At 41.3% G+C, this 15,792-nt stretch overlaps 1 protein-coding gene across 7 annotated transcripts in view; it reads right to left on the bottom strand.

Annotated features, from left to right (window-relative positions):
- Positions 1-15,792, bottom strand: part of RALGPS2 (Ral GEF with PH domain and SH3 binding motif 2) — a 264,748-nt gene that overhangs the window by 149,226 nt on the left and 99,730 nt on the right. For all 7 annotated transcript variants that reach the window (XM_074961031.1, XM_074961026.1, XM_074961025.1 and 4 more), the window contains one exon: positions 508-597. In XM_074961031.1, coding sequence (XP_074817132.1) covers positions 508-597 — 90 coding nt within the window. The remainder of the gene's footprint in view (positions 1-507; positions 598-15,792) is intronic.

Here is a 15,792-nt window from a genome sequence, read left to right as displayed (position 1 = left end):
ACACCCAAAAGAAAGTATTTCTTACCAAACAGATTGATATTAAACATAACATTATTACTAGAAGAAAAGAGGTCTCAGGCCCTTTCCTTCCCAGCAGCAAAAATAAACAATGTATTTTAAAGAACAGCAGCCAGAGCGAAGAAATATATTCAGAGCCTGCAAATAGCGACAGGAGTTTAATCCAGATTATCCAACAAAATGGGTAATAAATTATACTGATAGAAAAATAAAATCAGTAAACACTATCTGAAATACAGCATCTGAGAGCATTTTCTTAAACCAAGTTAATTTTTCTTTAGGCATATAACTCCAGTTCTGGAGCTTTGGTCTGTCACCCTTTCTTCTGATTTTGTCACACTGATGAGGCCAAACAGTACCACATGTTAACAGAGACCACTGCAGCCAAATGGAGTGTTAAACAAATATTTATCCACATGCATTTTTGAAAGGGTGAACTCGCATATAAAAGTTACAACACAGCAAGTCCCAAAACAAATAAATTCTTACCTTAGCAGTTTTAATATAGTGGCTCAAAACTTCAGCTCTTATTTTTAAAGTTTGTGCATGAAGAATCTCTCTAACGACCCAGAAGCTTACCTGAAAAAGAAAATTCACCTACTTTTAAAACACATAAAAAGGCAGTTAAAGCAAGTATTTTTCATATATGAAGTGAAAAAATTAAATACATTCAAAACGACATCAAACCAAATATCATATTTGCAGCAACTTTATAAGTTAGGAAATGCAAAAGTTAACATTGCTATAAAAATCTTAACTGACCCAAACTACACGTAATACTTATTAAATAAATTAACTTAAAAGCCTTAAGAAAAGGAGTACTTGTGGCACCTTAGAGACTAACCAATTTATTTGAGCATAAGCTTTCGTGAGCTACAGCTCACTTCATCGGATGCATACTGTGGAAAATACAGAAGATGTTTGTTTTTATACACACAAATCATGAAAAAATGGGTCTTTATCACTACAAAAGGTTTTCTCTCCCCCCACCCCACTCTCCTGCTGGTAATAGCTCATGTAAAGTGATCACTTTCCTTACAATGTGTATGATAATCAAGGTGGGCCATTTCCAGCACAAATCCAGGGTTTAACAAAGACGACTGAGGAAGGGGGAGGGCGGGGGGCAGCGTTAGGAAAACAAGGGGAAATAGGTTACCTTGCATAATGACTTAGCCACTCCCAGTCTCTATTCAAGCCTAAGTTAATTGACCATCGTTTATTAGCACTGTATACCTTTAAATCAGCGGCACTGCTATGGGTACCCGCATGGCCCCACAGCATGCCAACATTTTTATGGCTGACATAGAACAACGCTTCCTCAGCTCTTGTCCCCTACCGCCCCTACTCTACTTGCGCTATATTGATGACATCTTCATCATCTGGAGCCATGGAAAAGAAGCCCTTGAGGAATTCCACCATGATTTCAACTATTTCCATCCCACCATCAACCTCAGCCTGGACCAGTCCACACAAGAGATCCACTTCCTGGACATTACAGTGCTAATAAGCGATGGTCACATAAACACCACCCTCTACCGGAAACCTACTGAGCGCTATACTTACCTACATGCCTCCAGCTTTCACCCTGACCACACCACACGATCCACTGTCTACAGCCAAGCTCTGCGAAACAGCCACATTTGCTGCAACCCCTCAGACAGAGACAAACACCTACAAGATCTCTATCAAGCATTCTTACAACTACAATACCCACCTGCGGAAGTGAAGAAACAGATTGATAGAGCCAGAAGAGTTCCCAGAAGTCACCTACTACAGGACAGGCCTAACAAATAACAGAACGCCACTAGCCGTCACCTTCAGCCCCCAACTAAAACCCCTCCAACGCATTATCAAGGATCTACAACCTATCCTGAAGGATGACCCAAACACTCTCACAAATCTTGGGAGACAGGCCAGTCCTTGCCTACAGACAGCCCCCCAACCTGAAGCGAATACTCACCAGCAACCACATACCACACAACAGAACCACTAACCCAGGAACCTATCCTTGCAACAAAGCCTGTTGCCAACTGTGCCCACATATCTATTCAGGGGACACCATCACAGGGCCTAATAACATCAGCCACACTATCAGAGGCTCGTTCACCTGCACATCTACCAATGTGATATATGCCATCATGTGCCAGCAATGCCCCTCTGCCATGTACATTGGTCAAACTGAACAGTCTCTACGTAAAAGAATAAATGGACACAAATCAGATGTCAAGAATTATAACATTCATAAACCAGTCAGAGAACACTTCAATCTCTCTGGTCACGCGATTACAGACATGAAAGTTGCAATATTACAACAGAAAAACTTCAAATCCAGACTCCAGCGAGAGACTGCTGAATTGGAATTCATTTGCAAATTGGATACAATCAACTTAGGCTTGAATGAGACTGGGAGTGGCTAAGTCATTATGCAAGGTAACCTATTTCCCCTTGTTTTCCTAACCCCCCCCACACACACACACACATTCCTCAGACGTTCTTGTTAAACCCTGGATTTGTGCTGGAAATGGCCCACCTTGATTACCATACACATTGTAAGGAGAGTGATCACTTTACATGAGCTATTACCAGCAGGAGAGTGGGGTGGGGGGAGAGAAAACCTTTTGTAGTGATAAAGACCCATTTTTTCATGATTTGTGTGTATAAAAACAAACATCTTCTGTATTTTCCACAGTATGCATCCGATGAAGTGAGCTGTAGCTCACGAAAGCTTATGCTCAAATAAATTGGTTAGTCTCTAAGGTGCCACAAGTACTCCTTTTCTTTTTGCGATACAGACTAACACGGCTGTTACTTTAAAAGCCTTAATAACTCAAAACATTTCTCTGTATGCAAAATGTGACTATATTAATATTGCTTTAAGATCCTTAACTTTTGAATTTCCTGACTTTAATATTTGAACCTTAAGTTGCATTAATGTAGATATTTGAATTTAATTACATTTTAAAAAATTATAGCTATCCTACAATATGAAGTTTAGAATTCTATTCTGTAAAGCTCTATAAACTGCAAGACCTACAACAGCTACACAAAAATTCTGCTTATGAAGTTATGAAATTGTGTTTTTCTGTGATGCCACAGAATTTAAACTACACTATTCTGAAGTTAGAGAGAAAATATAATTTTGATAGTGATTAAATTCATAATTTTATAGTATGAAATTATATAACTCCACAGTACTTTAGGCAATAACAATTAAAAACTTGCAGTAAAAAAAACAAGTCTGTTGCATGCATACACAGATTTCTAATTCCTATTTTCTCATTTGAAAGTTGTTCCTAAACCCTTTCCTCCTCCCTCCCAAAAGCTAGCCTTGCCTCAGATTTCTTCACTGAAAGCTAACCACGTATGAAGGTAAGCTTTAAAGTTCTGCTGTTTGAGGTATGCAGAAAGCCTATTTTTAAAATGAGGAAAGTATTTTTCCCCAAATCACCCATCTCAAAAACAACTGAATATGTTGTGTGTAAACTTCCCAAAAACATTCACTTTTGAGCTGAGACCTGGCTTGAGTTAAGTTTCAGCTCCACTGAAATCAATAGCAAAACTCCCACGCTCTTAAATGGGGCCAGGATTTCATTCCTAGAGTGGAAAGTTTCAGTTCCAAGGCAAAAAGAAAATCTATGACAGTTATGAATGGCCACAAATGGATACAATCAAAGTTGAACTGCAACCTTAATTACAAGTTTACATTACTACAAAACTATATGATCTGATTTTCAAAGGTACTGAGCACTAGGAGCTTACATTAACTTCAATGGGATTTGTGGATGCTCAGCACTTCTGAAAATCTGACCATAATATTTAAACTAAATCACGGCCTAAAGTAGGAAGGCCTTGCTGTACTCTAGAGTCCACAGTTTGATGCCTTATCATTGCTAGCTAAGCTGATGTTTACAAGTAATTTATACTATACAATTTCCTTGTTAAAGTCTTAGAAGATTCACAAATGTGATATTTTTAATATACTGCAGTAGAACCTCAGAGTTATGAACACCAGTTACGAACTGACCAATCAACCACACACCTCATTTGGAAATGGAGGGGCACAATCAGGCATCAGCAGAGACACACACAAAAAAAGCAAATACAGTACAGTACTGTGTTAAAAGTAAACTACTAAAAAAAAAATAAAGGGAAAGCAAAATTTTTCCTCTGAATAGTAAAGTTTCAAAGCTGTATTAAGTCAATGTTCAGCTGTAAACTTTTGAAAGAACAATCATAACATTTTGTTCAGTTACAAACATTTCAGAGTTATGAACAACCTCCATTCCCAAAGTGTTCATAACTCTGAGATTCTACTGTAGTATGACTGGTTTCAGAGTAGCAGCCATGTTAGTCTGTATTCGCAAAAAGAAAAGGAGTACTTGTGCACCTTAGAGACTAACACAAATTTATTTGAGCATAAGCTTTCGTGAGCTACAGCATCCGATAAAGTGAGCTGTAGCTCATGAAATATGCTTAAATAAATTTGTTAGTCTCTAAGGTGCACAAGTACTCCTTTTCTTTTTGTAGTATGAACTATATGGCAGGGATGGGCAAACTTTTTGGCCCTAGGGCCACATCTGGGTATAGAAATTGTATGGTGGGCCATGAATGCTCACGAAATTGGGGTTGGGGTACAGGAGGGGATGAGGGCTCTGGCTGGGGGTGCAGGCAATGAGGGGTATGGGGTGTAGGAGGGTGCTCGAGGCTGGAACCTAGGGGTTCGGAGGGTGGGAGGGGGATCAGGGCCAGGGCAAGGGGTTGGGGTGCGGGAGGGTAGCTCAGGGGTGCGGGCTACGGGCAGCGCTTACCTCAAGCCACAGTTCCTGGTCAATGGGAGCTGCGGGGGGGCAGCGCTTGGGGTAGGGGCAGCTTGCAGAGCGGAGCCCCCTGGCTGCCCCTATGCATAGGAGCCGGATGAGGGAGATGCTGCTGCTTCCAGGAGCCATGTGGAGCAGCCCTCGACCCTGCTCCCTGGCTCGAGTGCTGGAGCAGGGCAAGCCCCAGACCATGCTCCCCAGAGATAGCTCAAGGGCCGGATTAAATGGCTGGTGGGCCGGATGCAGCCCGCGGGCCGTAGTTTGCCCACCCCTGCGATATGGTGTGAAGTCTATAGCTAATGTGTTACTGGAACACTCTTTTTTAAAGTGTGGTGCTACCAAATACAACATATCTAAAACTGCATTAACATTTCAAGCTTTCACTTTAAATATTTTAAAATTAAAATAGAATTGACAAAGTTTTTATATAAAAAAATAAAAATACTTTCTATTTATGACGAATTAGCAAGTGAACAGTGATGTACCTTATCTTGCAACTTTTACTTTGTTACACTGTTAAAAATACTGAAAAAAGATCAAGGTTTAGCAGGATGTAATGCAAATGCTGTTTACAGAGTTCGAAAAAATAAACACTATAAATAGAAGCATTGTATGCTACATTACTCTTCCCATCCCCAAACTTGTACTGCTTCTTCAACTTCTGAGACAAATTATTTCTTGCAGACTCTGGCTGGATATATAACCAGACACTATCCCTGTGCTACTTCCAATAAAAAAAAAGACTTGTTTATCCTATCTAACCTCACACTGTGCAGTTTTACAGTTCCATATTTGTTTATACAGAACAGCACCAGGAGAGAGTCAAGTCCCTAAAGTACTGTATTCTTGTTGAAGTCACAGAGATTTGGTTAGAACTAAAAGCACTATCATGAAGCAAAATAGCTTTTTTACATCAGTCTGGTATCAAATGAAGGTTCAGAATTAGACATGTATATTCCCAATACTTCAAAACTGTCTAATACCTACTTCGGACAAAACCCTAGGTTCCTTACTCAGTGTTTACTCAGTCCTTACTGAAGTCAATGGGAAATTGTCTGAATGAAAACTGACTGAGGACGTTACGATTTGTTCTAGTCTGTTTATCTAAGGTTGTGCCAGGCAGAGGAGCACTACATATGGAGCTCAGTTTTCACTAATTTTTAAGTAAACTGGTTACTGATAATTGGAGGTGGGAAACACAGCAGAGGTTTCAAACCATCCCAGGAGCTGTTTGAAACTCTGCCAGATTCAAGCCAGTCCCCCAAGTGAGTGCAGATAAACTTGCTGCTGAAGGGGAAGGGAGCTCGTTAAGCGCATACATGCAATTTATAATAATTTTTTTGCCTTTCGTTACCCAAAACCTCATCTTCCTACCTACATCCCCTTCTACCATCATTCCCCATTTTAAAATGGTGCCCATCTCATCCATGGATTTACAGAACAAAGGCATTGACTTTTGATTGCTTACTTTAGTAGTAGAACGTCAGAAAATAAAACAGAATAAGTTCAAAGAAATTAGTATGGCAGTCTGATTACACAGTCCACATCAGATTAGCATCAGAAAGTAGACTTAGTGTCCACTTTTCAATTCTTTGGTTTACTGGGCTGGGGGGTGGGTCATGCAGCGTACTTTGTTTATCTGAATAAGGGCATCCCTTTTATCCTCCTGAGAGATCTTGAAGCCTTCACGGAGATATACCTAGAAATCTTTGAAAGGATTGCAGAGTGTCAGCCTTGTTTCTTCCCCTGTGACAGGAGACTTTCCTATGCTACCCTGTAATGAGTTTGATTAGCTCTATTGCAGTAAACAGGCCAGCAGCATATGGGCCCAGGCAGCTTTGGCACACCAGCAGCAGCTGGGTTCTCTGCACCTGTGACAATCAGGGTCCAAACACCCCAAGGGGAGAATAGGGAGTTTGAACCCCAAAGAATAAGCAGTTGAATCAACAGATTATATATGACTTTATTATATTATAAAAGGCGAATAAGACTTTTTTATGAAAGCTTGTAATGTACTAAACTTAATGGTCATTAGGAGATATGTATGAAGAGTGTGGTTATGAACGTATGTATTAGTGTACACAGAAAACCGTGCTCACAATTTGTGGTGCAGTCAGGGAAAGAGGGGCTGCCTCCCCAACCAGACAATACTAGCTAAAAGCACCTAGAAAAATTGTACAACCCAGGAAAAGACATCCTGGCTAAAGTTTACCTACCCTGAATATCCATGCCGGGGGGTGTGGTGAGGAAGACCTTTTAAAAAAAGGAGGCTTGAAATTGAGGTCTTCTTCCAGATAGAGAGCTGCGGGGATATAAAAATTTGGATCCGCGTCCACGATAAATAACTAGTATTTGACCCAAGATCCGCACCCCACTTTCATATGTATCTGCATCTGCTCACGCACCAGCTCACTGTACCTCTCAGAGGAGCATCAATGTGCATGCATCAATACTGTATAAGAAAGCTATATGGCTTCATAAATGCACACACTTGCTATGTTATTATTTTAAACATCTTATTGTACAACAGGCATCAGAACAAATATATTATTTTTGTATGTAAAATGCAAACAAACATCTCAAGTCAATAATACTCAAAATCACAAACTGAACTATAAAATAAAAAGTTGGGCGGCTGTTTAGCTTGTGACTTATACCAGCCCTGAACTGCGGGACTTCGTCTTAGATGTCTCTCTCGGAACAGTTGATTTTCTTTGAAATATTACTGTGTAAAAACATTAAATCATCCACAGTTCCTGGCTAAAGTGAAGTATGATTCTCATTAACTGTGTAACCAGAGACTGAGATGGCTCTCTCGGACACTGGATGCAGGGATGGAATGCACAAACTGTGCAACCCGACTAAAAAAAGAGGAAAATCGTGCTTCTGTTGTCTCCACCACTCCAGCAGCTGCACATTTTCATTCTTTGTCAGCATCAGGGTGACATACTTTGACACTTCATCATCATTTCCATGCTCGTTATTCGAATCCTCAAACTCTGTATGTGACAATTTTGTCTCCTTTGGTGATGGAGTCTGTGTAGCTGACAAAAGAAGCGTAAGATTCTTTGCAGCAATATTTTTCCTCATGCAATGAGACAAGCTACTTAGTTTCTTGATAATCTTCCTGCGTCTCTTCAGTGAAAACAATTCATCCCCTACGTTCGCGGGTGCAGGAAAACTGCTACTCTGTGCACAGGCCTGATTTCAAACTTTTCAGTGAGACACTGCAAAGCTTTGACTTAGACTATCTTCATTAAGGTAGAAGGATGGAGATGCTTTTTCAGCCTTTTGTACCAAATGGGCACTAAGTGGAGACTGGGCTGCGATGACTGCTCTAGTGCATCTGACGCTTCTTCTTAAGGAACTCTATTAAGATGCTCAAGGTATTGTGATCAATGCTATCAGTGAGCTGAGTATCCCCATTTTCTGTCAAAATTGCATATATATTCTGTCCCACTGCTCCTTGATGTCTTAAACATGAGTAGTTTGCTGCTCCATCGTGTTGCTACATTTCCTTTCAGAGATCTTTACAACCCGCTTTGAAGTAATGAGATTTCAGCTTTGTTTGTTAGCACTTTAATTTTGTTGTCTGTTTCTTTATTGTGTGCAAAATTCTATTTTGGAAAATGAGTATCTCTATTGGTTTACACCAAGCAGTACAGAATTCATATGGGTGGATTATTGCCTCCTGCTGTTTAATCTCCATACTCACAGGAAACATTACTTCATAAAAGCATCAGCCATACTACTGCAGCAGACTGTTAAAACTGTCTTTTAAGGCCTCCCTCAACTGTATTGTTCCATGGTTGGCTCAAATTCAGCCGCTAGTCTGTCCACCTCATCCCTCCATCCTCATGGTAGCTCTCCCCTCTTCACCTGACAGATATCATGCATTACACAACATGCAAATATCCTTTTGGTACAGCTGATCACTGAGATCCAAGCTAGTGAATAAACAGCACTAGTGTCCCTTCTAACCTACCAGAAGCATATTCTCAGCAGCCACTCTGCATCTGCTGGGCCAGAAGATGGATCTTTCTTTGGTGCTATCCAGGTGGCCAGTGTAAGGCTTCATGAGCCAGTGAAACAAGGGGTAGGCTGGATTCCCCAGAATCACTATTGGCATTTCAACATCCTCAAGGGTAATCCGTTGGTCTGGGAAGAACATCCCTCCTTACAGCTCTTTGAGAAGTCATGTGTTCTTAAAGATGAGAGCATCATGTACTTTCACCAACCATCCCACAAGTATTACTGAAATGCCCTCGGTGAACCACTAGAACATCCATAACCACGGAAAAGTATCCCTTCCTGTTGATGTACTCAGTGGCAAGATGGGCTGGTGTCAGAACAGGATATGCATACTATCACCCCACAGCAGTTTGAGCAACTTCCATTGTTGCAAACTCAGCCACTATTTCCTGTATGTTACCCAGTCACAGTCCTGTGCAGAAGTAGACACTTAAATGATCCCAACTGGAAAATCCACAATGGGGTCATTCATTTATCCAGCTCTAACCTGATTGCCCACTGACCAATAGCAATCCAGCGCTGCACATTTCCAGAGTGTGACCGCCACTTGCTTCTCCACTATGAGTGCAGTTCTCCCTACAGTGCCCCTGAGCTGGGGATCTGGGTCAAGCTTGGCGCACAGATCCAAAATATGGCTTTTCACATCCACAAGTTCTGCAGTCACTGCTTGCCATCCCAAACCTGCATTATGAGGCGATCCCAATCAGTCCTTGTTTCTTGGGCCCAGAAGCAGCAATCCACCAAATGGCACTGCTATATGAATGTCAGCGGCAGCCTGACAATTTTTGCAGCATCAGTTGCCTCTGGCCACTGCACTTGAACATCTCTGCATCTTCCTCATTGCAATCCTGGTTGTAGCAATATTCATTCAAGTTCTTCAAATACAGGAGGATAATGCATCCTGTGTTTGCATCTCTCAGGATTTGTGATGAGCTGTGCAGGGTCCATGCTTCTGCTAGAAAGATGGTGGATATCAAAAAGAAGTGCACAGGACTGTGGGAGTTGTAAAAAGTGACAAGAAAATTATGGGCTGTGGAAAGCCTTATAAAATGGAGAAAGTGGCGTGGTGGGAATTTGATCCCTATCTCCCTGAGAACCTGGGCGAACCAATGGTATTCCACAAAGCATTGAGACAATGTCCCACAAGACACTGATCTAGACAGCAGGAAGGGGTACACTGCAATACCTACTTGTATTGCTCTGCATTTTATATCAATGCATGCAACTGGGGTGAGTATGCTCAGAACCAGCACAAGCACCCAAATGTGCATGCACCTGAGTGATAAATAAAAATTGGTGGTGTGACCGGTTTCCCCCGGGGTGCCACATGGAACTGTGGTACCACTGAGCCCACCTGACCCACCAGCCTGGGCTCCCTTTACACTGTATTCCTGAGGCAAGCCAGCCAAGCCCTCCCTCAGGCGTCAGACTGCACTTAACCAGCACACATACAGGTAGGGGCACACGGAGCTACAGCTTTAAACACACATGCTGAGATCAGCTAAGGAACTGAGCAGTATTTAAGTGTACACCCCCCCTCTGGAGTGCAAACCCAAAATTATACCGTCTTGTGCTGCACAGAGAACTGCACAGCGTAAGTTCATTTACACTTTAATCTCAGGTGTCCTCGTCCTCTTGCAAGGGTTTAACAGTCACTTCTGTGATGAGGACTCTCAGATAGTCTTCAATCCAGAACTATTATCCATGAATCTCCCCTCACACTGTCTCATCTTCAGTTCATTGAGGCCAAAGCCAAGCTCCTAACTTTTCCTCTCTAATATTCTCTGTTTAAAAAAGAATTCTCACTGTCATGTAGGCCTTCAAACCACAGACTTTTCTCTCCCTCTCCTTCTTTCCCCACATTACAGATGTGACCAACTCCTGTGAATTTTCACACTATTTAAAATATCCTCCCTTGGCTATGCAAAAGGGTGAACTGCCTGTCCATGCAAGGGGTTTGAACATTTAGCATGCTTCACCCTAACCCCCATCTAAAATGTCATTCCCAACATGATCTCATTTTGACTACACTGCCCATATCCTTGAATACCTCTATTTCCAGTACATTGCTTACCACACTGAAATCTTCTTGATCTCATTTTCAAGATTCTCCATCACACAGCCTGACCTATATTTCTCCTACTCCTTCTGCTACACCAGTGAGTCCAATCCTTGATGCTCCTTTGTTTTCTTCTCATTCTCCTGTTGCTGTATCCTATTTCATGCTGCCCCTTATGCCTGGAATACCCTTCTAAACCCAGTTAACCAAGCCAACAACAACTCCTCATTAAGGTCTATTCTAAAAATGTTCTTTTACTGAGTTGCCTATGATGGGTTCTCAAAAATGTTCATAGTGTGTAGACTGTATGATAGTGTATCTCATGGAACACCTCACTATTCATTTGTGCTCACATACGATTCCTTTGTCAATGTGTTGCTTCCTAGGCAAGTGAGGCCTTTATAAAGTGTGTTTTAATTCACTGGCTACTGTAAAGAAATGAATTTCAGGAAGGGAATTTTCTGCCCTTTTATTCTGTTCATTTCCTTTGATGTGTGTACACATGCACGTGTTGGTCTACATACAAACAGAAGGAAATGCAAGGAATGAGAAGTAACACCTACCAAGCCAGGGTACTTATTATTTTTGAGGGTTCAAATTTGCTAGCTGTTTACCAGAAACCACTTGCCCTAAGCCTAACCCCCCCCCCAAAAAAAAAACCAACAACTGGTACTCCTGACTCAAAAAACTTACAAAATTCAAACATATTAATCTGTGGGTTCATGGCTGTGTAGCTTGTTATTTCTGTTAATTCCCTCTCTGTAACCTCATCCTTAGTAGAATGGTTGGAATAATTTATGGTCTTCTCCAGGAGATTTCCTATTGTCCTGTGATGTCTCCTCTTCTACCAGGCTCTTCTTATTTCCATTACACCAAACATCTTAACTTGTGATTCATAGTGGTTATATGCTTCATCAAGCTTAATTGTCTGCATTCCACAGCAGAATCTAGCACCATTGTTTGCAGGGAACTATTATCCTTTGCTGAAAAGACTAGCCATATTCAGGAAGGCTTCTCAGGAAACAGATCTCACTGACCTACAAAGTCCAATGTGCTGTCTTTGTTCTTTGAGTTTAGCCCTTTACACTACATGGTCTTTTAGATGTACTGAAGGACACATGACCCACTATCTGTAAATCAGATATTTGCCCTTCCTGGGTGGTAAAGGAGAGTAATTGGGCCTGCAACAGGGTGGTTGAGAGGCTGCCAGGGGTTTTTGTTGTATTTGCTTTCTTCTCCCACTCGGACACCACATGTCAAAGGCCCTGAACAGGCAGATTGGCTTATAACACTTATGCTGTAGTCAGTCAGATAAAGACTAAAATTCCTCTAATGAATCTTCTCTTCCCTAACTTGAGGGGTAGGGGTTAGGGCGGAGGTGAGGGAAGGTCCAGAACAACTAAACACCAAATAAACACCAAACAAAATGCATCTCCGGGGGGTGTCAGCATTAGTACTTGGAATAGGCAAGTGTCAGACAACCTACTGGCTCACTTCCATCTTCTTACTGATTCTATTCCCCTCTTTAGCATCCCATTTTATACAATTTCCTGTTGCTGCAGCAGTTACTGGTCTTGATGATGATGCCTTCTTTCCTGAGATGTGTATTTTGGCTATAATTCCCAGACACATAAACTAGCACCTGAGGAAGAAGATTAAAAATTAACAAAAATCCAGACAGCCTCTTAAGGTGCTTGGTCACCGTGTTAGAGGATTACTTCTGACTGAGCTTACCGATGCAGTATCTAAAGGCGGCGTCTTCCCCTCACCTTAAAAAACCACCGGACCTCTCACTTGTGGGGACTCTCCAGGCTTAGTTCAGTTTCTTGGCCTACTCAACATCTACTTGCAGCTACTAGAAGAGATGATAGGGCTAATATGGGGTGAGTGAGTGGAGTGTTTGTGTGGAAGGACAGAAGAGAATAGGGGAAGGAAGCTGTGATTGAAGGATAAGCAGCATGGGGGGGAAGGAACGACAAGTGACCCACTTCCTCCTTTCATGGCAGTTCTAGCTCCATCTCCTCTCAACCCCACCCTACATCAGACCCCATTCAACAGAGAATAGCTCCCATCTGGCTCTCGCGTCATTGAACTGGTATAGTCTTTTTGAGGAGCTGTGTCATCCTAACTCAGCTAGGCTAAAATTAAATGATCTATACAATTACTGCCTTTCTCCTAGTTTGTCTTTATCGGGTATAATGCATCTCGTTAAACTTTCTCTAACCTTTGAATTTACACTGAAATTGTGTGATCAATTGTGACACATTGTACCCCAAAGCAACATACTACCACCCCCATATTTACCATGGTGATAAAATTATGAAGTGTTCGTAGAAAATATGCCTTGTGAGGTATCATTTTAAAAGTCTTAATCTGTTAAACATTAATATCCTGTTGGATTGTATGTGCTATCATTGTATATGAAGTTACGTATGTTGTGAGGATGGGAACACCCACAACCAGCCTTTTACGTACAACAATGGAGATGCCAGACAGCATTGATGGCTCATTAAGGGGAATGCACATACCCACAAGGAACCTCAGGAACAGAGATAGCACGTGCACAATGGAAGCTGTTTGACTCACATCACAGCAAAAGATCTTTCCAGCAAGCGGGAAGAAACTATCAAAGGGGGAATTGACATAATTTGTTCTCACTCCCCCCACAACTCGACACCTGAAAACACGTTTGGAGAACAAAGACTGAACTGGGGAGGTGGTCCCAGGCTGAAGGGATTTCTAGCCTGTGTGTGGAAGATCTATGACCTTCTTGTATTGTCTATCAGGGTGAGTTTCAAATCCTGTCTAGCCTATAGAACTCAGAATGCTTTCTTATTTTTATTTCTTCGGTAATCAACTTTGATCTGTGTGCTATTATTTATAATCACTTAAAACCTATCTTTCTGTAGTTAATAAATCTGTTTTATATTTTTTACCTAAAACAGTGTGTTGCTTGAAGTGTAAAGAAAAATCTGCTCAGGCACAGGGGCTGGTGCATTGTCCTCTCCCCATTGAGGGAGGGGTGGACTGGGTAATGAATTTACACTGGTCAGGCTTCTGATCAAGGCAAGACGGTACAGCTCTAGAGTCCTAGACTGGGGTGGAACTGACTGGAGTCTCTCTATTGTTGGTTCATGGATGGCTCGTAAAAGCATTCACGTAACTCAGCTGGGTGTGTCCATGCCTGTGAATGTTTGTGGGAGTGCAAGTCCTGGAGGGGTTTGCAGTTTGTCACATTATCAGAGTGTGAGGGGGAGCCCTGGTTGGTAAGACAGAGGGCTCAGCTGTACCCCAGTTCCAGGTTGCCCCAAGCCTCAAAAGAAAGTCATGGCCAACTTTCATGTTTTGGCAGGGAAGGGAGTATTAAATCACTTACAGATGCTTTTCAGCAGTATTGGTCTGCTGATAGTATTTTGGAAGCAACAATGATCATGTGCAGTAGACTGAAGTTCATCAGAGAACTTTACACTATGTTTACACTGCAAAGTTTGGTCAACAAAAGTTAAGTTGACATAGAGCTGCCTGTGCACGCCCCCATATCCTTCATAGAGATATTGTTATGATATGAGTATGGCATGATTATGATGTATTTTGTGCAACATAAGACATGTGAGATCATTGGAAAGGTTGTGATTTACTAAATATGATTATCCTATTTGTATGCATGTATCATTTCTGTATCTGAAGTTAGGAATATTACAAGTGGGTTTACACCGGGGGAACGCCCACCAGACAGAATGCAATCAGTCTAGATGGCTCACTGTGAGAAAGAGCCATTAGAGAGAGCAATAGGTCTTTGAAGATACTAATCTCCCACCTTCTTGGGTTCCTGGGGACGCTGCAAACAGCCTCCGAGTCATGGCTGCTATGGCCCAACAGAGACATGTGACCAAGTCATCTGGTACTGGAATCCATCTTAGAATATCAGCGTTTTTCCACTGACCGGGGGCGGGGATCAAACTTGGAGACAAAGGATTCTCACCATATGCAAAAACTATTTAAGGCAGGGGAGTCACATAATCGTGATATCAGAGTGACATCATCGTGGTTTATTCTTCACTAACTCCCAGCCCAAGAAATAAGGCTGCTGGAAACACCTGAGAAATAGAGACTGAGCTGAGAGGGGTCGTGAGAAGAAGGGCTGAGCCCAGGCTAGAGGTTGTTTGGAATAGGTGAAAGGAATAGCTGGAGTTTTAAGCTGCAAGCAAGTCTCTGCAATCTGCCTAAATCATCATTTAGAGTGAGAATTTGCTATTTGTAAACAATTTCTTTAGTATATTAATCTTAAATTGCGTTTTATTTGTGGGTAATCTGCTTTGATCTGTTTGCTATCCCTTATAATCACTTAAAATCTATATTTTGTAGTTAATAAACTTGTTTTTGTTTTGTCTAAAACCCAGTTCGTGGAATTCATAACTGGGGCGGGGGGGGAGAATTACTGCATCTGATATACAAAAGTATGGCATTATTTAAAAAAGTTACATAATAATAGAGTTCCAAGGGGTCCAGAGAGATAGCTATTTAAAGTAGGGCTGTCGATTAATCGCAGTTAACTCACATGATTAACTCAAAAAAATTAATCAAGATTAATAGCAGTTTTAATTGCACTGTTAAACAATAGAATAGCAATTGAAATTTAGTAAATATTTTGGATGTTTTTCTATATTTTTGTATATATTGTATTGTGTGTTGTAATTGAAATCAAAGTGTATATTATTTTTTATTACAAATATTTGCACTGTTAAAATGAAAAACAAAAGAAAAGTATTTTTCAATTCACATCATACAAGTACTGTAGTGCAATCTCTGTCGTGAAAGTGTAACTTACAAATGTAGATTTGTTGTTGTTGTTATATAACTGCACTC

This window comes from Natator depressus, chromosome 8, assembly GCF_965152275.1.
Source record: "Natator depressus isolate rNatDep1 chromosome 8, rNatDep2.hap1, whole genome shotgun sequence".
NCBI classification, from domain to species: Eukaryota; Metazoa; Chordata; order Testudines; family Cheloniidae; genus Natator; species Natator depressus.
Note: the sequence above shows the minus strand (reverse complement) of the source record. Positions and strands in the feature narration are given on the sequence as shown.